Source organism: Prosopis cineraria, unplaced genomic scaffold (genome assembly GCF_029017545.1).
Source record: "Prosopis cineraria cultivar Desert tree isolate PC_DT_omini unplaced genomic scaffold, ASM2901754v1 PC6, whole genome shotgun sequence".
Taxonomy (NCBI): Eukaryota; Viridiplantae; Streptophyta; class Magnoliopsida; order Fabales; family Fabaceae; genus Prosopis; species Prosopis cineraria.
In genome coordinates this window covers 15243855-15261057 of record NW_026555337.1, presented here as the reverse complement: position 1 = coordinate 15261057, position 17203 = coordinate 15243855, and the positions used below count along the sequence as shown (strand labels likewise).

At 32.3% G+C, this 17203-nt stretch overlaps 1 protein-coding gene across 1 annotated transcript; it reads left to right on the top strand.

The window, feature by feature from the left end:
* The first annotated feature begins 5661 nt into the window (after positions 1-5661).
* Positions 5662-16086, top strand: LOC129313936 (telomerase reverse transcriptase). The gene is made up of 13 exons (XM_054957324.1): positions 5662-6011; positions 6236-6322; positions 6730-6795; positions 6888-7056; positions 7740-8221; positions 8913-9039; positions 9476-9620; positions 10337-10475; positions 10820-12043; positions 13338-13876; positions 14366-14638; positions 14960-15243; positions 15365-16086. The coding sequence occupies exons 1-12, from the start codon at positions 5715-5717 to the stop codon at positions 15231-15233; spliced, it is 3822 nt and encodes a 1273-aa protein (XP_054813299.1). The 5' UTR covers positions 5662-5714; the 3' UTR covers positions 15234-15243; positions 15365-16086.
* The last annotated feature ends 1117 nt before the right edge of the window (positions 16087-17203 follow it).

The following is a 17203-nucleotide window of genomic DNA, read 5'->3' as shown; positions in this document are numbered from 1 at the left end:
ATATTCACATCGATGTTATATTTGATACTGAACTTATCAATATGTATTTATAAAGAATCAAAATCAATATTTTTTTAATTTTAAAAATTTTAATTTTTGATACTTGAAAAACAAAAATTAAAAAAAATTAAATTTATTAAAACTTTCAATATTAAACTTTTTATTACTAATATCATTTTTTGATTTACTTTCAAAGTCAAAGATTATATTTTTCTTAAAAAAAGAAGTTTTGGATGTAATAAAATAATAAACATTACTCTTTTCTTAATTACAAAAACTTGAAAATGTAACCTTATAATGATCGAGAAGGAGAAAATGTTGATATTATACCTATTAGTAAGGATTAAGTGGTAGGAAATTAGGTATATATAAAATAAAACTATAACTAATGATTATATTTTACTCGGTATTATTATAAAGGACTATATACATATGTTAATTTGAATATTTTTAAATTAAAATCATATTTTCATATTTTTTATAAATATATATACATGTATCAGAAACACATCATATCTTATATTTTTAAAAATTAAAGTATCAACGTATCGAATAAGTATTGTATCCGATATGTGTAGTAGTATCTGTGCAACCTAGGAAGAGATTTATTAGCTTGACAAGTTCAAAGGATTATGAATTCTCACTTGACATCTTAGTTGTTAAACTCTCAAGTTAGTTTTTTGAATTTAACATTTTTACATTTTTAACTTATAAAATTATGCCAATTCACTCATAAACTCGAATTAGATATAAACTCAATAAAACTTGTAATTTACCTTTGAGTTTACTATTATGACATTTATAACTTATCAAATCGTGTTAACTAATTTATAAACTCGAATTAAATATAAGTTTGATTAAAGTTGTTAAACTCGTCAATTTTTTTTTAGCTGAGCGAGTTAAATATATATTATGAAAAATTTAATTTATAAAAGTTATAGGATCTTGTTCAAAAGAAAAAAAACTTAAAATGTAAAAACTAATATTAATAAAAAAAATAAAAATATCAAAAATAAGTTTCCCTATTTTAAAATTTTTATATTTTGTGTATAATAATTTATCAATGTAGATGAATTTAATTTCAATAATTTATATTTTAATATATTTAAATTAAATTATGGTCATATTTTAATAACTATATATTAATAGAGACAAACTCTTACAAATTTATTATCTAAATTCACGACATGAGTTTATATTCTTGTTACAAATTTACTGAAATTCACAAGTTTAACAACCTTACTTGGCACACATGATTCTCAATTAAAATTAAATTTAATGTTCAATTATTAAAATATCTTTCATTCATTAAAAAAACATCACTATCGTCGAGCCTAATTTTATAAATTGAAATTTATTTAAATAATATAAATAAAAAATATATTTTGATATATATATATATATATATATGATGACCGGGAAAGTACATGAGTTTGATGATATATACACTCTTTAAAATAGCAATAATTTTTTTATAAAAATATTCAAACTATTAAAAAATATGTAATTTCTAAAAAATAAAATATATAAAAATAAAATTATAAATTAAAATAATATTTGAAAGAAAGACTGAATTTTTGTTTTTAAAAATTAGAAAATGCATGAAGATTTTGTTTACCTCATCATTTTATCCTTTATAATATAAAAATAAGGAAATATTTTTCTCTTTTAAAAATTTCATATTATTAATTAATCTATAATCTATTGTAAAAGCCGACGGGTACTGTATATCTAGTGTATCCAACTTTTTATATTTTTTTTTACTTTTTAATTGTTTGATATACAATACTGCTTTTTTTTTTTTTGCTTTTTCATCGTTAATTTTTTTAATATGTTATAATAAAAAAGGTAAAGAATAATGTGGGCCCTATGATAAAAGAGGTATATATGGAACTTATAAAAAATAAATTATTAATATGAAATTTATAGTTAAAAATGAGTAAAATATTTTGTCTATTGTTATCTTAATTAATGATAACTCTCCTCGATTTTTTTAAATCTATATAAATATTTTTTAGTATGGATAGTTATAAAATACAAGCCTCTCTTTTATTTTTAATATTTTATTTTCATCTACCTAATCATTAGTTGACTGTTAAATCATGTATGCTGAACTAAAATATCCCTATTTTAATATAAATGTTGTCTAAAAATTATTTAAATGACTAAAAATAAATTTTATATTATTTAAATGAATTTGTAATTTTTTTAAAAATTAAATATATAAATTGACTTTGTGTTATGTAGACCAGTTTTTAAGCCCAAGAAACTGAGATAAATGTGTTTGATTTGGTTTCGATTTTCATTCTTAATTAATCCTCTCTTGCAGGCCATTTGCATAAAATACCTACATCCAAGTAGTAATCATATTATAATCTACTCAATTAATCCGCTTAGCACAAAGTGTAATGGAAAGGAATCCTGCTAGTGATAGTAGCAGTATGAACAAAACTAGCAAAGAAAAATACAATGTTCTTCAAAGAGAAGAAATTAATTACCAAAATAGGTTAAGAAACATATTATAATACAATGCTCCTTTAATTTCCATGACTCGTTGAAGTTTAACTTACTATTTTTGTTTATATTATTTATAAGTGAAGCAAAAATAGTGGAAGAAAATATTTTTACTACTTGCTCTACCATCACTTCATGATAAATATCTAGTGCTCATGTTTGAGTTCAGTACATTTCTTCATCTCTGATGCTTAACATCAAAAATAGTGGTAGGGCCCTGAACTTATAGGGATAATAAAGAGACAAGTAACTCTAAAAAGGAGAGAAATAGAGCAAGAATCTCACCCTGTTAGTCTCTTAATAGCCAAAATACTAAAAGAGTCTCCAAGTAAGATAAACTAGAACTTTTATTACTCAATATGTCTAGCCTTTGAGGTTGGCTAGTCTAGTTATAATGCTAAACATGAATGAAAATAATTAATGAATAACAGAAATATTTTCAAATATATCTAACAACTTAAAAGTCCACTTATTTAGCAACTAACAGTAAATAATTAAAATAAACAACATCCATAAAAATCTGCATAAAAGCATAAACTTCTATTATCTTCCTCTTTTTTTTTTGTCTCTGATAGGTGATTAGTGGTTGGTTTTACTGACTTGGTCTCTTATCAAACAGACAAATTGAGGGCAACTTCCCTTCCAAATTGCAGAGGTAAGAGAGAGAACTCCCCTCCTGTGCTCTCTAGATAGAAGGATTGGCTTTTCCGATATAAATTGGGAAACCTCACAGATTAAGACCTTTAGGCTATCTGATGCTATTGTATATTCGCATTGTAAAGACATACAATTCGTATTGGCTCTTTGTGTGATAATTAGATTCTCTGTCTGGTGGTGTGTAGCCCCAGAACCATTACTCCTTAAACCATAGGCTCTAAGCACCACAGATATAAACCTGCTATTTCAAGTGGTCAAGGACACCTTTGTAAACAAGTTTATAGCTCCCATCAAGTCATGTTATGGTGAGGGTGGCAACTCCGAGTCCCTCTCAATTTCCTCTTTTTCTTTGAGATGGTACATATATGTATTTGTGCCAACTTGGTTTTACTTTTACTTCATTGAGCCCAACTTACTTGAGTTACTAGTTATTTCGTGGTAATATTTTTCTTCACTTTACCAGTATAAAACTATAAAAAAATAATAATTTAGGCTTTTAAGAATTAGTCATGGTAAGGCATTTTTTGCATCTCATTATTATACTCACTATTTACAGATAAACACTGACACTATATTGGCAGTCACCTAAAACATAGTTCATTTCCTATAACAGATTTCTTCTGATTTGCGTTTAACAAGTTAATCATATAATCATGTTTTCCAGCTGAATCCCTACTCATAACTTCAATTCAAATATGAAAGTAATGTCTTCACTATATTTGCCAATTTTGCTTGACCAATGATCAATTGAACTTCTTTGGTTATGGTTTAACGTTGCTGTATGAACCATATTGGTATCACAGATATGTCAGGATGCCTTATTATGAAACAGAGACAAACCCCATTGATCTAAAACAAGATGCGGAAGAGATAACGAACCTGAGCTCTGCTTAGGGCAGGGAAGAGACAAGTAGCTTTCCCATACTTGGTTGTAAGTGATCGCTTAGGGTAGAGAGGAGAATGATCATTGGTGTCGTTAACGGTGGGGCAGGGAAGAGACAACAGACAGCCTTTCTCTACTCGCTTGCAAGTAATCGCTAGGGTAGAGTAAAGAATGAACAACCTCAAAATTTCACAGCCATATAAGGGTGTTTCAGTCATTTCCCATTATATTAAAATGCCACTTAAGGACCTGAGGACTTAATTGGTATTTTAAAATATCTTAGGACTTACCTTGAATAAAATTGATCCTTTGGAACATAATTGTCATTTTTCAAAATAAAAAACTGATAAAAAAGGAGTGTGGCCCTTATCACTTAACAATTTTTTTTTGGAGTACAGCACTTAACAAGTTTACATAACAATGGGATTTCATGATAATTTTAAATTCAGTTAAAGTATATTTTTAATTTTTGAACTTTATATAAGGTTTTATTTGGACCTTTTAATTTTATGAAGTGTATTCTTAGTCTAGTAAAGATGCAAAATTAACCACAAACTATTTTTTGATAAATATATGGCATTCTATATTATGGAGTTGTGCAAAGTAAATCATTAACAATTTAAAATAGCACCCTTAACAATTTAAAACAGCACCCCAACACTTCTTGTTAATTTTCAACAAACGACTAGTATTTTTAACTGAAATAAAGAGTTGGCATGCTATGAGTGTATGTCTACTTGATTATTTAAAAATCGAACTGAACCAGCTGGTCAAATTGTAAACTGGAGCTACTAACACTTGGTTTGGACTAAAAATTCATTTTCATGATTATGCCAGTTTGGACTAAAGTTGAGTCATTATTGAGCTGAAAACTTAAGTTGAACCACGAACCGGAGCAGTTTTTAGAAAATTAAATGGTTTTAAACAACAAAAAGCTTAAATTTTTTTATAAAAATTAGAAAGATTTAAAAATTAGATTATACTAAAAGCTAACTTTATTTTTAAATAATTTACATATATAAAATATGATTTGAGATTTTTTTTTACAAAAATGTTGACAATTATAAAAGTAAATACATATACTTTTGAGTTTATTAATGTCTAATTTAATTAAGATCTATATATATTTGATAAATTATAAAATTATAATTTATAATATTCTTAATTAATAATTATGTTATGTAATTTTATTAACATATTATATATAGAGATTATTTTATATTTATATATTTAATATTATTGATCATACATACGAATTGTAAACGGCTTGCCTTTTTATGTTTAATATTCGATCCCGTCATGAAAAGATTGACTTTGATAGGGGTCGACTGTTTTGAATTTTTGGATTTACGCCACTTGTCTCATTGAATTCAAATTGGATTACTTGTATTATGTTTTCAAGAAAAAAATGGTTACACATGGACGACGGAGGGTCGGACGTTGGAGTTGGAGACGAAGCGCGGGAAAACTGTTCAAGTCCCCAAAAGAAAAAAAGAAGAAAAACTAACAAAGAGAAAACTGTACCGAATTTACTCTCATTGAATATTGTTTGACCAAACTGGGCATTCACTTTCAAAACTTTCATCCCCTTGAAAAACGGAGTCAAGCTCTCTTCCCCGAGCCTGTTCTCATTCCACTTGACCGTCATTTTCCCGGGAAAATGCCCAAGAAACACAGCAGGGTTCCAGAGGTCTTATGGCGTCTATTTCGTAACAGAGCTCGCTCGTTGGCAGAGACGATAGTATCGCTGCTTCCTCCTCCGCCTCCTTCGCCGAAGGACTGCCTCTGCAAGGGGCTGCATTGCCTCGGCTGCTCCACTGACCCCAGCTCGTTTCTTCTCAGACCTGATGACCCTTCTGACTACCGCAAACTCCTCACTCACTGCTTCGTTGTCGTCTCTGACAATGCACCTTCATTCTCACTGTTCATCCCTCATTCTCGCTGGTCTCAAAATGAGGTCTATCTTGTCCCTTAACTGTACACTTGATTTGTAATGAGGGGTTAGTTAAAACAATTGATGTTTGATAATCGGTTAATGAACTGATGAAATGAGTATGATATTCTTGGTGTAGTAAAGGGTTTTACATTCCCAGCTTCTCCTAGACACTGGCTTTCTGTTAGTTGCCGTAAGAAGTTTGGTTGGGTGGATCAGGCTTGCAAATAAAGAGTTATTTCTTTCAGATTGTGAGAAGGACCATTGAAATGATGGCTTGCGGAAAACAACCGGTTTCAGCAGTTAGCAATGTGCTATGCTCTGGTTATACTAAGGCATGCAACTTTTTCTCGTCTCTCTGCTTTTTTGGGGCATTGGTGCATTTTTTCCCTCTCTGTTTTATTTACCTGGTTACGGGCCTGCTTTTTCATTTGCAACATGTGGCATAACGTGCTGGCTTACTTATTCTACGTGGCCATCCTAGAGTGGCGTTCCTTAGGTCGAAATGGTTTGATTAGTTGTTGTGCTGTTGATCCTGAACTCTTCTATTTTGTTTATGAGTCACAAGGCAAGCGGCTTTTTTGTATTCTGCGTTCTCAGGATGAAATGATGTTGGTATTTTGGCGTTTTATGAAGACTGCTGTGATTTATCAGTCCCATATTTTTAAATGAGTGGTTTAATCTGTATCTTTACTTGTCTTGCCCCTCGTACTCAGCACAGCATGTATGGATTCATATGCAGAGTAGATGTTTCAGCCCCATATTGGATCTTCTATCTTGTTCACCTTGGGATGTTCTATTGAATAGGGTACGTCATTTGATAATTATTGGCATATATAGCTTCTTTATTTATAAGGAGCTGCTTTCTTTTTTTCAATAAGGTAAATTGCATTTATGCAGGTTGGGGATGATTTAATGATTTACCTATTACGGAATACATCAATATTCTTGCCAGTTTCCCACATGAAATACCATCAGGTGGCTGGTCCTTCTGTTAGTGGTCTGTGCCATAAGATGTCCAAGTGCTCATCAAAATTTGACTCCCGGATGAATTCACTTCCTCAAGGTGGTAATTTATTGTTCTAGTATGTCATATTATGATCTTAGTAAACATGTATGATTGTATAGCAAGGTCAATCCTGTGGATATGTTTTTGCAAATGGTTGTTTAGAGCTGTCAGATTGGGTTGCAAACTCTCCAGCTTGTCAACTTGGTGGTAGAACTCTCTTTATAAGATGGGTCTACGCTATCTATATCCTTAAAGTGGTGGGCTAAAGGCTGGGCTGAGCTAGCCTTGTGATGTGAAAATTTTTATTTATTTATATTGAAAAGCAACCAAATTTTTATAAAAAGTTTGTTGACATAAATTGACATAATTAATGAATAATTAAACAGTACTGCTATATAAACAAGTTCATGTTGTTGATTATTTTCATTTTTTGATGAGCTGTCTTGCCTAACCCTGAATTGGGATTCTCTAAAGTACTTATAAAACATTTGCATTAGTTTTATTTATTTTTGGTCAATTTTGAATCATTTTGTCAGCCACCACCCCTACCCATTAAAGTGGCTGGCAAACTGTAAAAGGTCGGGCCAGGTCAGTCTGGCCTTTTTGGCCCTAAATAGGCACTCATCTAATAGCTTAAGATTTTTTGAATGTGCTGATTTTTGATGGGGCGTTAAAGCCTTATGATTGTTGGTATTGCATACTTAAAAGAAAAGATATCCCTTTTTGACTCTTGAAATGGGCAGGATGTTGCCATGATGATTTTTGGTTGCAATTTTTTTTCAGAAATGCAGAGGAAAAGAAAAAGACTGGTGATATTGACTCAACAACAGGAAAGAGGAAATGCTGTACTTCTGTCAATGACAATGATCCTGCAAGCCTTGTAAGTGGTCTTGACATCATCAGTGTGAAGTCTTCAATGCCACTGATCAGGAATCATGGGACAAGGCATATGCAGACAAGTTTTGCTAGCGTTCCAAAGTCAACAATAGGAACTGAGTCTTGTAAACATAAAGCGGAGTCAGAAGGGGGGAAAAGCTCAAATTATGTTGCTGGTAGGCTTGGAAAGCGTTCAAGGCCATTTAGATGGCACCGCATTCGAAGGCAGAGGCAATCAAACTTCAGTGAAGATGGTGTGCATACCCAGGGCAATATGTTTCCTACTGAAGAAGACTGCTTACCTGGAGGTTTACATTGCAATGAAACCAGCTTAGGCAATCAAGAAAAGGTGATCTATTGTTTCCTTGAAATATTGCTGATGGTCATTTATAAACTTTGTTCACAAGTCTTTTGATTGGTATTAGAGCTTTTCTTGTATTGAAACCCAGATTTTTTACATAACACGTGCATAATTGACAATATGTTTTGGTGATTTTAAAGTTTATTGTTGTAACAGACTGTACTGGTTGAAAGTAGTGAGGGAAGTTTATAAGCCATTACTTAAGTTCATATGGAAATCATTTTCATTGCTGATTTCTGGTGACAGTATAGCTTTTCAAAATAATGATACTCCAAACATGGCAGACCAATTTATAACTCTAGAAGGGTTTTACTTGTTTTTCTAGGTAATACCATCTTATTCAATTTCACTATATTTGAACTGAAATATTGGAATATCTCTAGACAGTTTGATATAATTATGAATTCTTAAAGTCAAACATAAGGTTTAACATAACTTAGTGTTCTGATACTGTTAATTGAATTTTGAATTTTTCCTTTGTTCTATTGATTTCTTGCGTGTCTTCTTCCTGTTGCTTCTGACAGACTATAAGAGTTTTAGGAATTCATTATGATCTTCATGAGATGTAAATAGTAACTTATTGTACTCTTTTACATCAGTTGCATGCTTTTTCCGTGCAAATGCGGATGGCTTGATTTCCCTATATCTCTTCCTTTATGCATATATTGTTTAACTGCAGATGCCATGGAAATGTCCTTGTTGTTCAATCTTGCAATCAGTTCCAACTTTTCCCAAGAGGATTGAGATAAACAGACAATCAATCTTCTATAACTCAGAGCCTGCCTTGTCAGTTCTTCCTAAGAGGCGTATCCACTAATAGCTTCTAAATCTGTCACAAATTGTGTCTTCTTTGAATGACTTCCCCCTCTCTCTTTGGAACAACACTTGGTATTTGCCATGAGGTTCTCCTGTTATAACACTTCACATAGAGGGATATATAGATGTATTTATATTTTAAATGGCACAATCAGTTAGTATCAAGATGTAAAAAATCTTAGCTTGTTTATTGATAAGATGATAGCAAGACATAACTTCAAGCTGTAAACATTCTTCACTTTTTTAACTGGTAAGCTAATAGCAAAGACCTATAACTTACACCCATGTTTTCTCCTTTAGTTAACTGCCAGTTGCTTGTGAAAGGGGTTCCTCAAAAGGGCTCGGAGTGATAGCAAAGATGTCTTAACTCAAAAAGGCTTGCTCACCTTGCCATAGATAATAACACCTTAACATGCGATCTTCCAGACATATTAAATTTTTTAAGTCCAAATTTGGTCGGTTCAGAGCATCTCATTAAAGATATTTTTGGCATTTCTGATGTGGATGTCAAAGCTCTGTCAACGCATTGCTTCCACAGCAGTGGGTCTTGTCTCACTGGATCTGCATGCCTGTAAGTCCATGAGGCTGTTTTGATTATCATACATCCTTTGATATTTGTTGCTAAAGTTATTGTTATAGTTCATACTCTGTTCTTTTGTGGCTATATAGCAACTAAGGTTATTGTATCCCATGGAATCTGTTTACCCTCCATTTGGAATGGGAAAAAAATAAGGAGAGAAAACTAGGGGAGAAAAAAAGAAGAAAAAGACATTTTCTCTTCCTAGCATAAAAATTTTCCCTTAATTATCCCCTTCTTGAAGGGGAAATTAGGAAAAACAAGGGTGGAAAAATGTATTTTTCCTTTATTTTTCTCCCCTAAGTTTCATTCCTCCCTATTTTCTTTCCAGTCCGAAAAAAGCCTTTGCGTCTGTATGTGGTTTATGATGCAGGACTGATTTTATAATCACTCTTCAGGTTTTGGAGGAGCATTTAGTTGCTCAGTTTTTTTTTTTTTAATTATTCTGTGCCTATCTTTAGTGGATCTTTGATTTAGATCTTATGGCAAAGGCAGAAGGGTGGCTAAGCTGGAAATTCTAGCACTTGCAGCAAAGGTTATTGAGGGTTCCTCCTCACCCTGCTGTCTTCCATTGTTGCCTACTTTATTGATACGTAGATGAATTTTAGAACAAGCAAAGAGCTAAAGATAAAAGCTTGTCTCAATTACAATGGCTTGAGCTCCTGTCAGAAGCATATCATTGTAATGGCTTATATCAGTTACGTGTACAGGTATCACTCCCTTGTTAGGTGGCTTAAGCATGTCATACGCAGGAGCCACTGTTGCCAATATGAAAAACTCTTGGAGAAGCATTGTGCTGTTCCATCATGTGATCAAGATCCAGTTGGAAGATCTAGCTCCTCCCTTCAGGTCTTAATTTCATTATGATTATTGAATTCGGAATATGTTGGTTGTTTTGGTGTATCTCCATTTAGTTGTTGATGTTGTGCATAGCAAGACTTCTCTTGTTTCACGCGAACTCCTTGCACAAGTTGTAGCTGGAAAAATCTTCAGATAGTTAAACAAGTGGAAGATTGTTTGGGATCTTGAAGAGTCTCTTCATTCCTTCAATTTTATTTGCTTGAAAAACTACCATAAAGTGATCTTTAGCTATCTCTTTTCAAGTGAACTCTATTCAACCCAGTAAAAGAATCTTCCATAGTGTTAAGAAATGTGTGATACATTTCTGAATAATGTTTTTTGCCCTCTTACAGAGAAATGTTTCAAAGACCAGAGGGCAAAAGAAATTTCACGGTTTTGATAGAAATCAGTTCATGGATTCTCTGGAAGTAATTGATTCACGACATGATGCTGTGAAATCTTATTGCTCAAAAAGTCAGGTGGTGTCTTACATCTGGGCTGTCTCTAGAAGTATGCTACCCCCAGAATTGTTAGGTGATCCTTCTCATTGGAGGATACTGACTAGAAACATTTCCAGGTTTATACGCCTAAGGAGGTTTGAAAAGTTCCCTTTGAAGCTATGCATGCATAGATTGAAAACATCAACACTTCCATTCCTTTCAACCAAATATTTCTCAACTCGGAATGCTTTTCCAAAATATAATGGACAAAATGCTGGCCTGCACAAAGAATTTATAAATTTGAATAGTACTCTGTATGTTATCAAACGCAAGCTTCTAGAAAGGTGGATCTTTTGGTATTTCTCTTCCCTGGTTGTGCCTTTGGTTCAAGCAAACTTCTATGTTACTGAAAGTGAGCATGGGAAACAAGATGTATTCTATTATCGGAAAACAATTTGGGAGAAGTTGACAAGTGACACAATTACTTGCTTGAAAGATCAGAGATACAGTTACCTGGATGAAGTGGCTGTCAGGAATATTCTCAGAGACAGAGCATTTGGATTTTCGAAGCTCAGATTAAGGCCAAAAGAAAATGGAGTAAGGATGGTGGCTAATCTTAGTGGTTCTTCTAGAATGCCCGCCTCCACATCTTCCAGAAAAGTTCAGTCTTTTAGAAAGTTGAGAAAAGCAAATCCTTGTAAAAATAAATTTGATTATTATCAATCTGTGAATTCTGTTCTTCGTGATGCTCATACTATTCTGAAGGACATACAATTCAGGGAACCTGAGAAGCTAGGTTCATCAGTTTTTGATTACAATGATGTTTATAAAAAACTATGCCAATTTTTTATTTGCCAGAAGGAAGGATCAAAAACCATACCGGATTTTTTTGTTGTCACTTCTGATGTATTAAAAGCATTTGATTCTGTTGATCAGGACAAGCTGCTAAGTGTTATTAGTGATGTTCTACCAAAACGTGAATACTTTCTTAAACAGTATGATCAAGTTGTTAGCACAAAGAAATCTTTGTGGGTTCGCAAGCTTCTCAGCGTGCTTGATGAAAGTATGAGCATTGGCTGCAAAAGGTTCACCTCACCTGCTTCGTACTGTTCCATGCATACCATCTTTGTTAGTGAGGTATCGTCTTTTCGATGCCCTCTACTTTCAACCTGATAGTGCGTTTTCTCATATGTTGATCGCATTGTATGGAGTTTCGTTTTTCCGAAAGTTGCTTGTCTGATAATATTTCCCTGGAAATTTGTTGACTTTAATTTTGATATTTGGATTGATTTTGCTGACTAAAACGCAAGTTTACCTCTTTCAAACCGAAAAGTACTTTGAGGTCAATTTAGCTTACTAATAATTTGGTTGAGAAAAATCCTGAGAGACTAAAAGCCAGTTTAGTTGGCATATCCATGTTTATCCCATAAAAGTAACAAAAACTGCACAAGTTAGTGATGTATTTGAAAACTATAGGTTCACCTACTTTTGTTTATGAAGATTAGTACATATCTATTGCTCATGTCATCAAAGCTATAAGCAATATGCCCATCTGTTCTGAATACAAGTTGTTTCTAGAACTGCTGTGATGACATCCTGTGCTTTTTTGTCACATCTCTAAATTGGCTAGATTGAGAAGGGTCCATTCAAAGGGTGCTGGCTCAATTTGATTGCTTGTTCTAATTTACGATTTCTAAAATGAAAGTGAATTTGACAGCTTTGTTTTGTGGCTATATAATATCCTTAAGAAATGGAGATGTCAAACTCATGGCTTAATTCCCAATGGGTGTGTCATAGGAATCACTGAAATTCTCCAGCAGGGAACTCAGAACAAAGCAAATACAAAAATCAACTGGGGAACTTGAGTTTTGAAATTTAAACTACTGGGGAGCTTAAGTTTTGACTATACTGCTGCTATAGAATATTCCACCGCAGAAATACTACAAATAACGCTGATGGAGAGAAAACACAGATTACGATTCAAAACACTTGACAAACTGGAGGAATTAATGGTCTTGAGTGCTCACTAAATAGGCATACACTTCCAGCACAATCAAGCAGAACTAGAATCTCGTAATCCTAACAACTTAGCCAACTGTTCTATGTTTTTGTATATGTACTTCTGTGCTTTCTTCTGGACCAATAGTCCCCCATTTTCTGCCATTTCTCTCCCCTATGTCTCCTTGTGTGTGTTTTGGTGGCAACAGTGGGTCGGGACCTATAAGCTTGCTTGAGAAATGCTGAACCACAAATATAAATAAGGAGGTAAGACAACAAAAATGTATGTTTGCTTAATAGGTTATTTATATTGCTTTGCTTTTAAAGTGTTGATAAGGGGGGATTAGATATGCATTTAGAACGACTGAAAGTTTTGGTTAACAGGAAAAAGAAATATGTGCTCAATATAATATAAAATTTTCTGATAGTACAGGGGAGTGTCAAGCATGTGGAAGATAGAGTGCTCCTATCATATATTAAGCAGCACGTGAAGAACAATATTTTGCAGTTGGAAGGAAAATTTTACTTGCAAGGTGTTGGTATTCCCCAAGGAGGTATTTTGTCTTCACTGCTTTGCTCCTTATACTATGGACATTTGGAGAGGCATGTGATCTTTCCATTTCTCGAAAAAACTGTTGAATCTGGCAGTTGTAAGGAAGAATGTGCTTTGAACAGGAGCAGTGATAACAAAGTCTCTTCCCCATGTTATATGTTAATCCGACTAATTGATGATATTCTTTTTATTTCAACTTCAAAAGAACAAGCATCTGGCTTTTTCTCCAGGCTGCAAAGAGGATTTCGTGATTACAACTGCTACATGAATGATAAAAAGTTTGGAGTCAACTTTGATGTTGGACAGATGTCAGGATCCTCATTGAGGGTCCAAGTTGGTGAAGATGGCAATTCATTTCTTTGCTGGAGTGGTCTTCTTATAAATCGCCGTACTTTGGAAGTTCAGGCAGACTATACAAGGTTAATTTTCATCTGAGCTTTCCCCCCTCCCTTCAATGTTATTAGCATTTAACATCTATAATTGTCATTATGATTTTTTAATAATTATATTTTTTAGGGTTTAATGTTCATGCTCATAATCGAATGCCAATAATTCTATGATTAAAGATTTCAGGAGTTTCTTTCTTACTTCTTTCCCGTTCTCTTGTTAATAGTTGTTGGAGTTTGGAACAGTATATCTTCTGTTTCTATGTTACAGGATATCTTTTCCTTCCTTCCACTTTTTTTTTTTTTTTTTGTGCCCCTTCGTTTCTCTTTCAATTTGTGTTCTCTGATCTCTCATGAGGTCTGTCAAAGCTTCTGCCTTTTTTTTTTTTCTTGGAGCATTGATGTATTATGGGTGATCTGATTGTTTCCCTGTTTAGACAATTTTACTTAGTTGAGAAGATATCTCTATAAGCATGTCATGCTCTTCCATAATCTGAATTAAGCGACTTCGTATTCATACAGGTACTTAAAGGACCATTTGCGCTCAACACTTACTGTCTCCTGGCAAGGTAAACCGGGCCTTCGCCTTCAGGAAAGACTTTGTGGCTTTTTGGCACCTAAATGCCATCCTATATTCTTTGATTTGAATATCAATTCAGCAGCTGTGGTCAGGTTGAATATCTATCAGTCATTTTTGTTATGTGCAATGAAGTTTCATTGTTACATCTGTGAATTATCAATCATCTGCAAACTTCACAAGAGATTTTGTTTAAACAGCATTGAAAGATCTATCAGGTAGGGATGTAGTTTCATGCACTGTTTGGATCATTTTTTGGGGAGAATGACAAATAAGGACCTCATGAGAAAATTAATGTCAAGTCAAAAATTTTACTACTGAAACATGGGAGAAGGAATTTTGAGACCTTTAGTTGTGAAAAAAAATCCTAATTTGACATAAATTTTCTTATGGGATCCCTTCCTTGTCATTTCCCCCTTGGCATTTCAATTTTACCCTGATATAATACTCCCAGGATTCAAGCAGAGTTGCCTGTCTCCAATAAAATAAATGTCAGTTCCCATCAGTCAATTATCTTTTCTTTAATGATCTATTGCCAGTTATCTGTATGGACTCATGAAGAAGAGGATGCATTCCATGGTTCTTCACTGTAATTTTCGGCCAATTCTGAAGTTGGAGAAGGATGAAGTTGAGTGGCTTGGGCTTCATGCTTATGCACAAGTTCTAGAAAAAAAGCAATCACGTCATAAAGAATTGCTGGCCATTCTGAGGTCAAGGTTGCATTCACATAAAATATCTTCAAGTGTGTCTCCTGACCTTTTGCATGCAGTCAAGGCATCAAATTCCTCTGTACTTTGGAATATCAAGTACTGATTTCTTACAGGTACACTCTGATCTGATGTCAATCAACTATTGTTGTACTTATCACAATATATCAATTTGTAGATTATGTTTTCTATTTAAGTTTATCATTTTCTGGCTAATGTTTACTTTCCTTGGTCTAGATTTCAGCAACAGAAGATTGTTCTTTTGGTTGTTTCACTCAAATATTGGAGTGGGTGGAAAAGGAACTTGGTGAGATGGATAAAAATGGTGTGATGGAAAAGGGACTTCAAGAAAATTAGTGGCTGGAAAATGGATATTTATAGCACTTGACTGGAATATTGAGGTTCAACGTCTTTATGGTGAGACTAACAAGTTACAACTATGTTAATTGGCTTGCAAAGACACATGATATACCATTGACAGTTAATTTTGTTGTTTTTGTGCTGTGTCTTTTCAGTGTAGGTGATTGATTGGCTTAAAGAAAAATTGGTTGTTATATTTTGCCATTTTGTGTAGTTTTGTCGTTCCTTTCACTCCTTTTTTTAAGAAAAAAGATGGAAGAAAATTGAGTGATTGAGTTTAGTAATTTTTTAGTAATTTTGGTAAAAGCTCTTTTTATTTTGCTTTTGGAAGAGATTTGAGTGGTTGATTGACTTGAGGAAAAATTGGTTGTTATAATTTGCCATTTTGTATGGCTGTCATTCCTTTCGCTCCTTTTTCTTTTTTTTTAAAGATGGAAGAAAATTGAGTGATTGAGTTTAGTAATTTTGGTAAATGCTCTTTTTATTGTGCTTTTGGAAGAGATTTGAGTACTTCGACAAGAATTGTTTGATAGCTGATTAGTTCATATAATCTCTTCAGCAAATTAAGAGTAGTTTCTAGGAACATAAAGATGGCTGTATATTTGTTTAACCCAATTTTTTTTTTTACTTTGAAATGTTAGGAAAATAAATAATTTTTTTCCAAAAATTATTATGCTTATTTAAAATTGTTTAATGGATATGTTCCTTTTTATTAATTAGGTTATAAGATACTTTGGATTTATGTTGAACTTTGTAAAGTGCCTCTGTGAACATAGCCAAAATGTGTATAAATTATAATTGAATTTTTGGATACAAAGTTGCGAAATAGAACTTTTAAAAATGAGAAAAAAATAACACGACCATTCCTCAACAAAGAGTAAAATAATTTTTCTAATTTGTAATTTGATTTTTTTAAATCTTTCAAATGTGCAAAATATAGTCCCTTTTCATGTCCTTTTTCGAAATTTAATGTCTTTTTTTTTTGGTGCCAGTAAATTTAATGTCAAATCTAACAGTACGGCGATATAAATTTAGGCCTTAATGGGCGACAAATTATGTTCAAATCATGCAACAAATGTTTTTTGTTGGGACCGCCAACAATTAAAGGTGTCAAAAACAGATCCAAACTGATCATTTAAAACTAAACTGAACCAAAGTGACATAAAATGATTAAATTAATTATAAATAAGGTTTGTTTTTTTTTTTTATAAAAAAAAACTAATCCATTTGGTTTTGTTCAAGGTTTTAAAACTTGAACCAAATTGATTTAAATTCTCTAAAATTAATTGGGATTGGTGAATTTCTGTAAAGTTTTTCTAAAAAAGAAAAAAATTTATATTTTATAAAAAAATAAAATGAGCGAAAATACTAAACCAAACCTTCTTATATTTATTTTGTATTTTTTTATAAATCTTTTAAGTTTTTTCTCTTTCCTAAGTTAGTCATTTGTAAATAAATGATAAAAAAATATATTACAATTAGCTAAATGTTGTTTATTATTATTTTTGATAATTTTTTAAAATTTACAATCAAGTATTTTAAAGATAATTTATTATTTTTTTAATAGTTAAATGTGTTAATTAATTGTTCAAAAATATTCTTTTGTCCTCAAAATTTTTTTGTCACAAATAATAATTAGAAATTATTAGTAAATAAGTACATATATTTACAATGAAAAATATCTCTAAAAAGAAATTCAAACGGAACTAAATCTAG

Excerpts from the sequence above, each read along its gene's own strand:
- LOC129313936 (XM_054957324.1), top strand. The coding sequence starts at position 5,715 with ATGCCCAAGAAACACAGCAGGGTTCCAGAGGTCTTATGGCGTCTATTT. Across the intron at positions 6,323-6,729 it reads TATGCTCTGGTTATACTAAG|AGTAGATGTTTCAGCCCCAT; the intron begins GCATGCAACTTT and ends ATTCATATGCAG. Across the intron at positions 10,476-10,819 it reads GATCTAGCTCCTCCCTTCAG|AGAAATGTTTCAAAGACCAG; the intron begins GTCTTAATTTCA and ends GCCCTCTTACAG.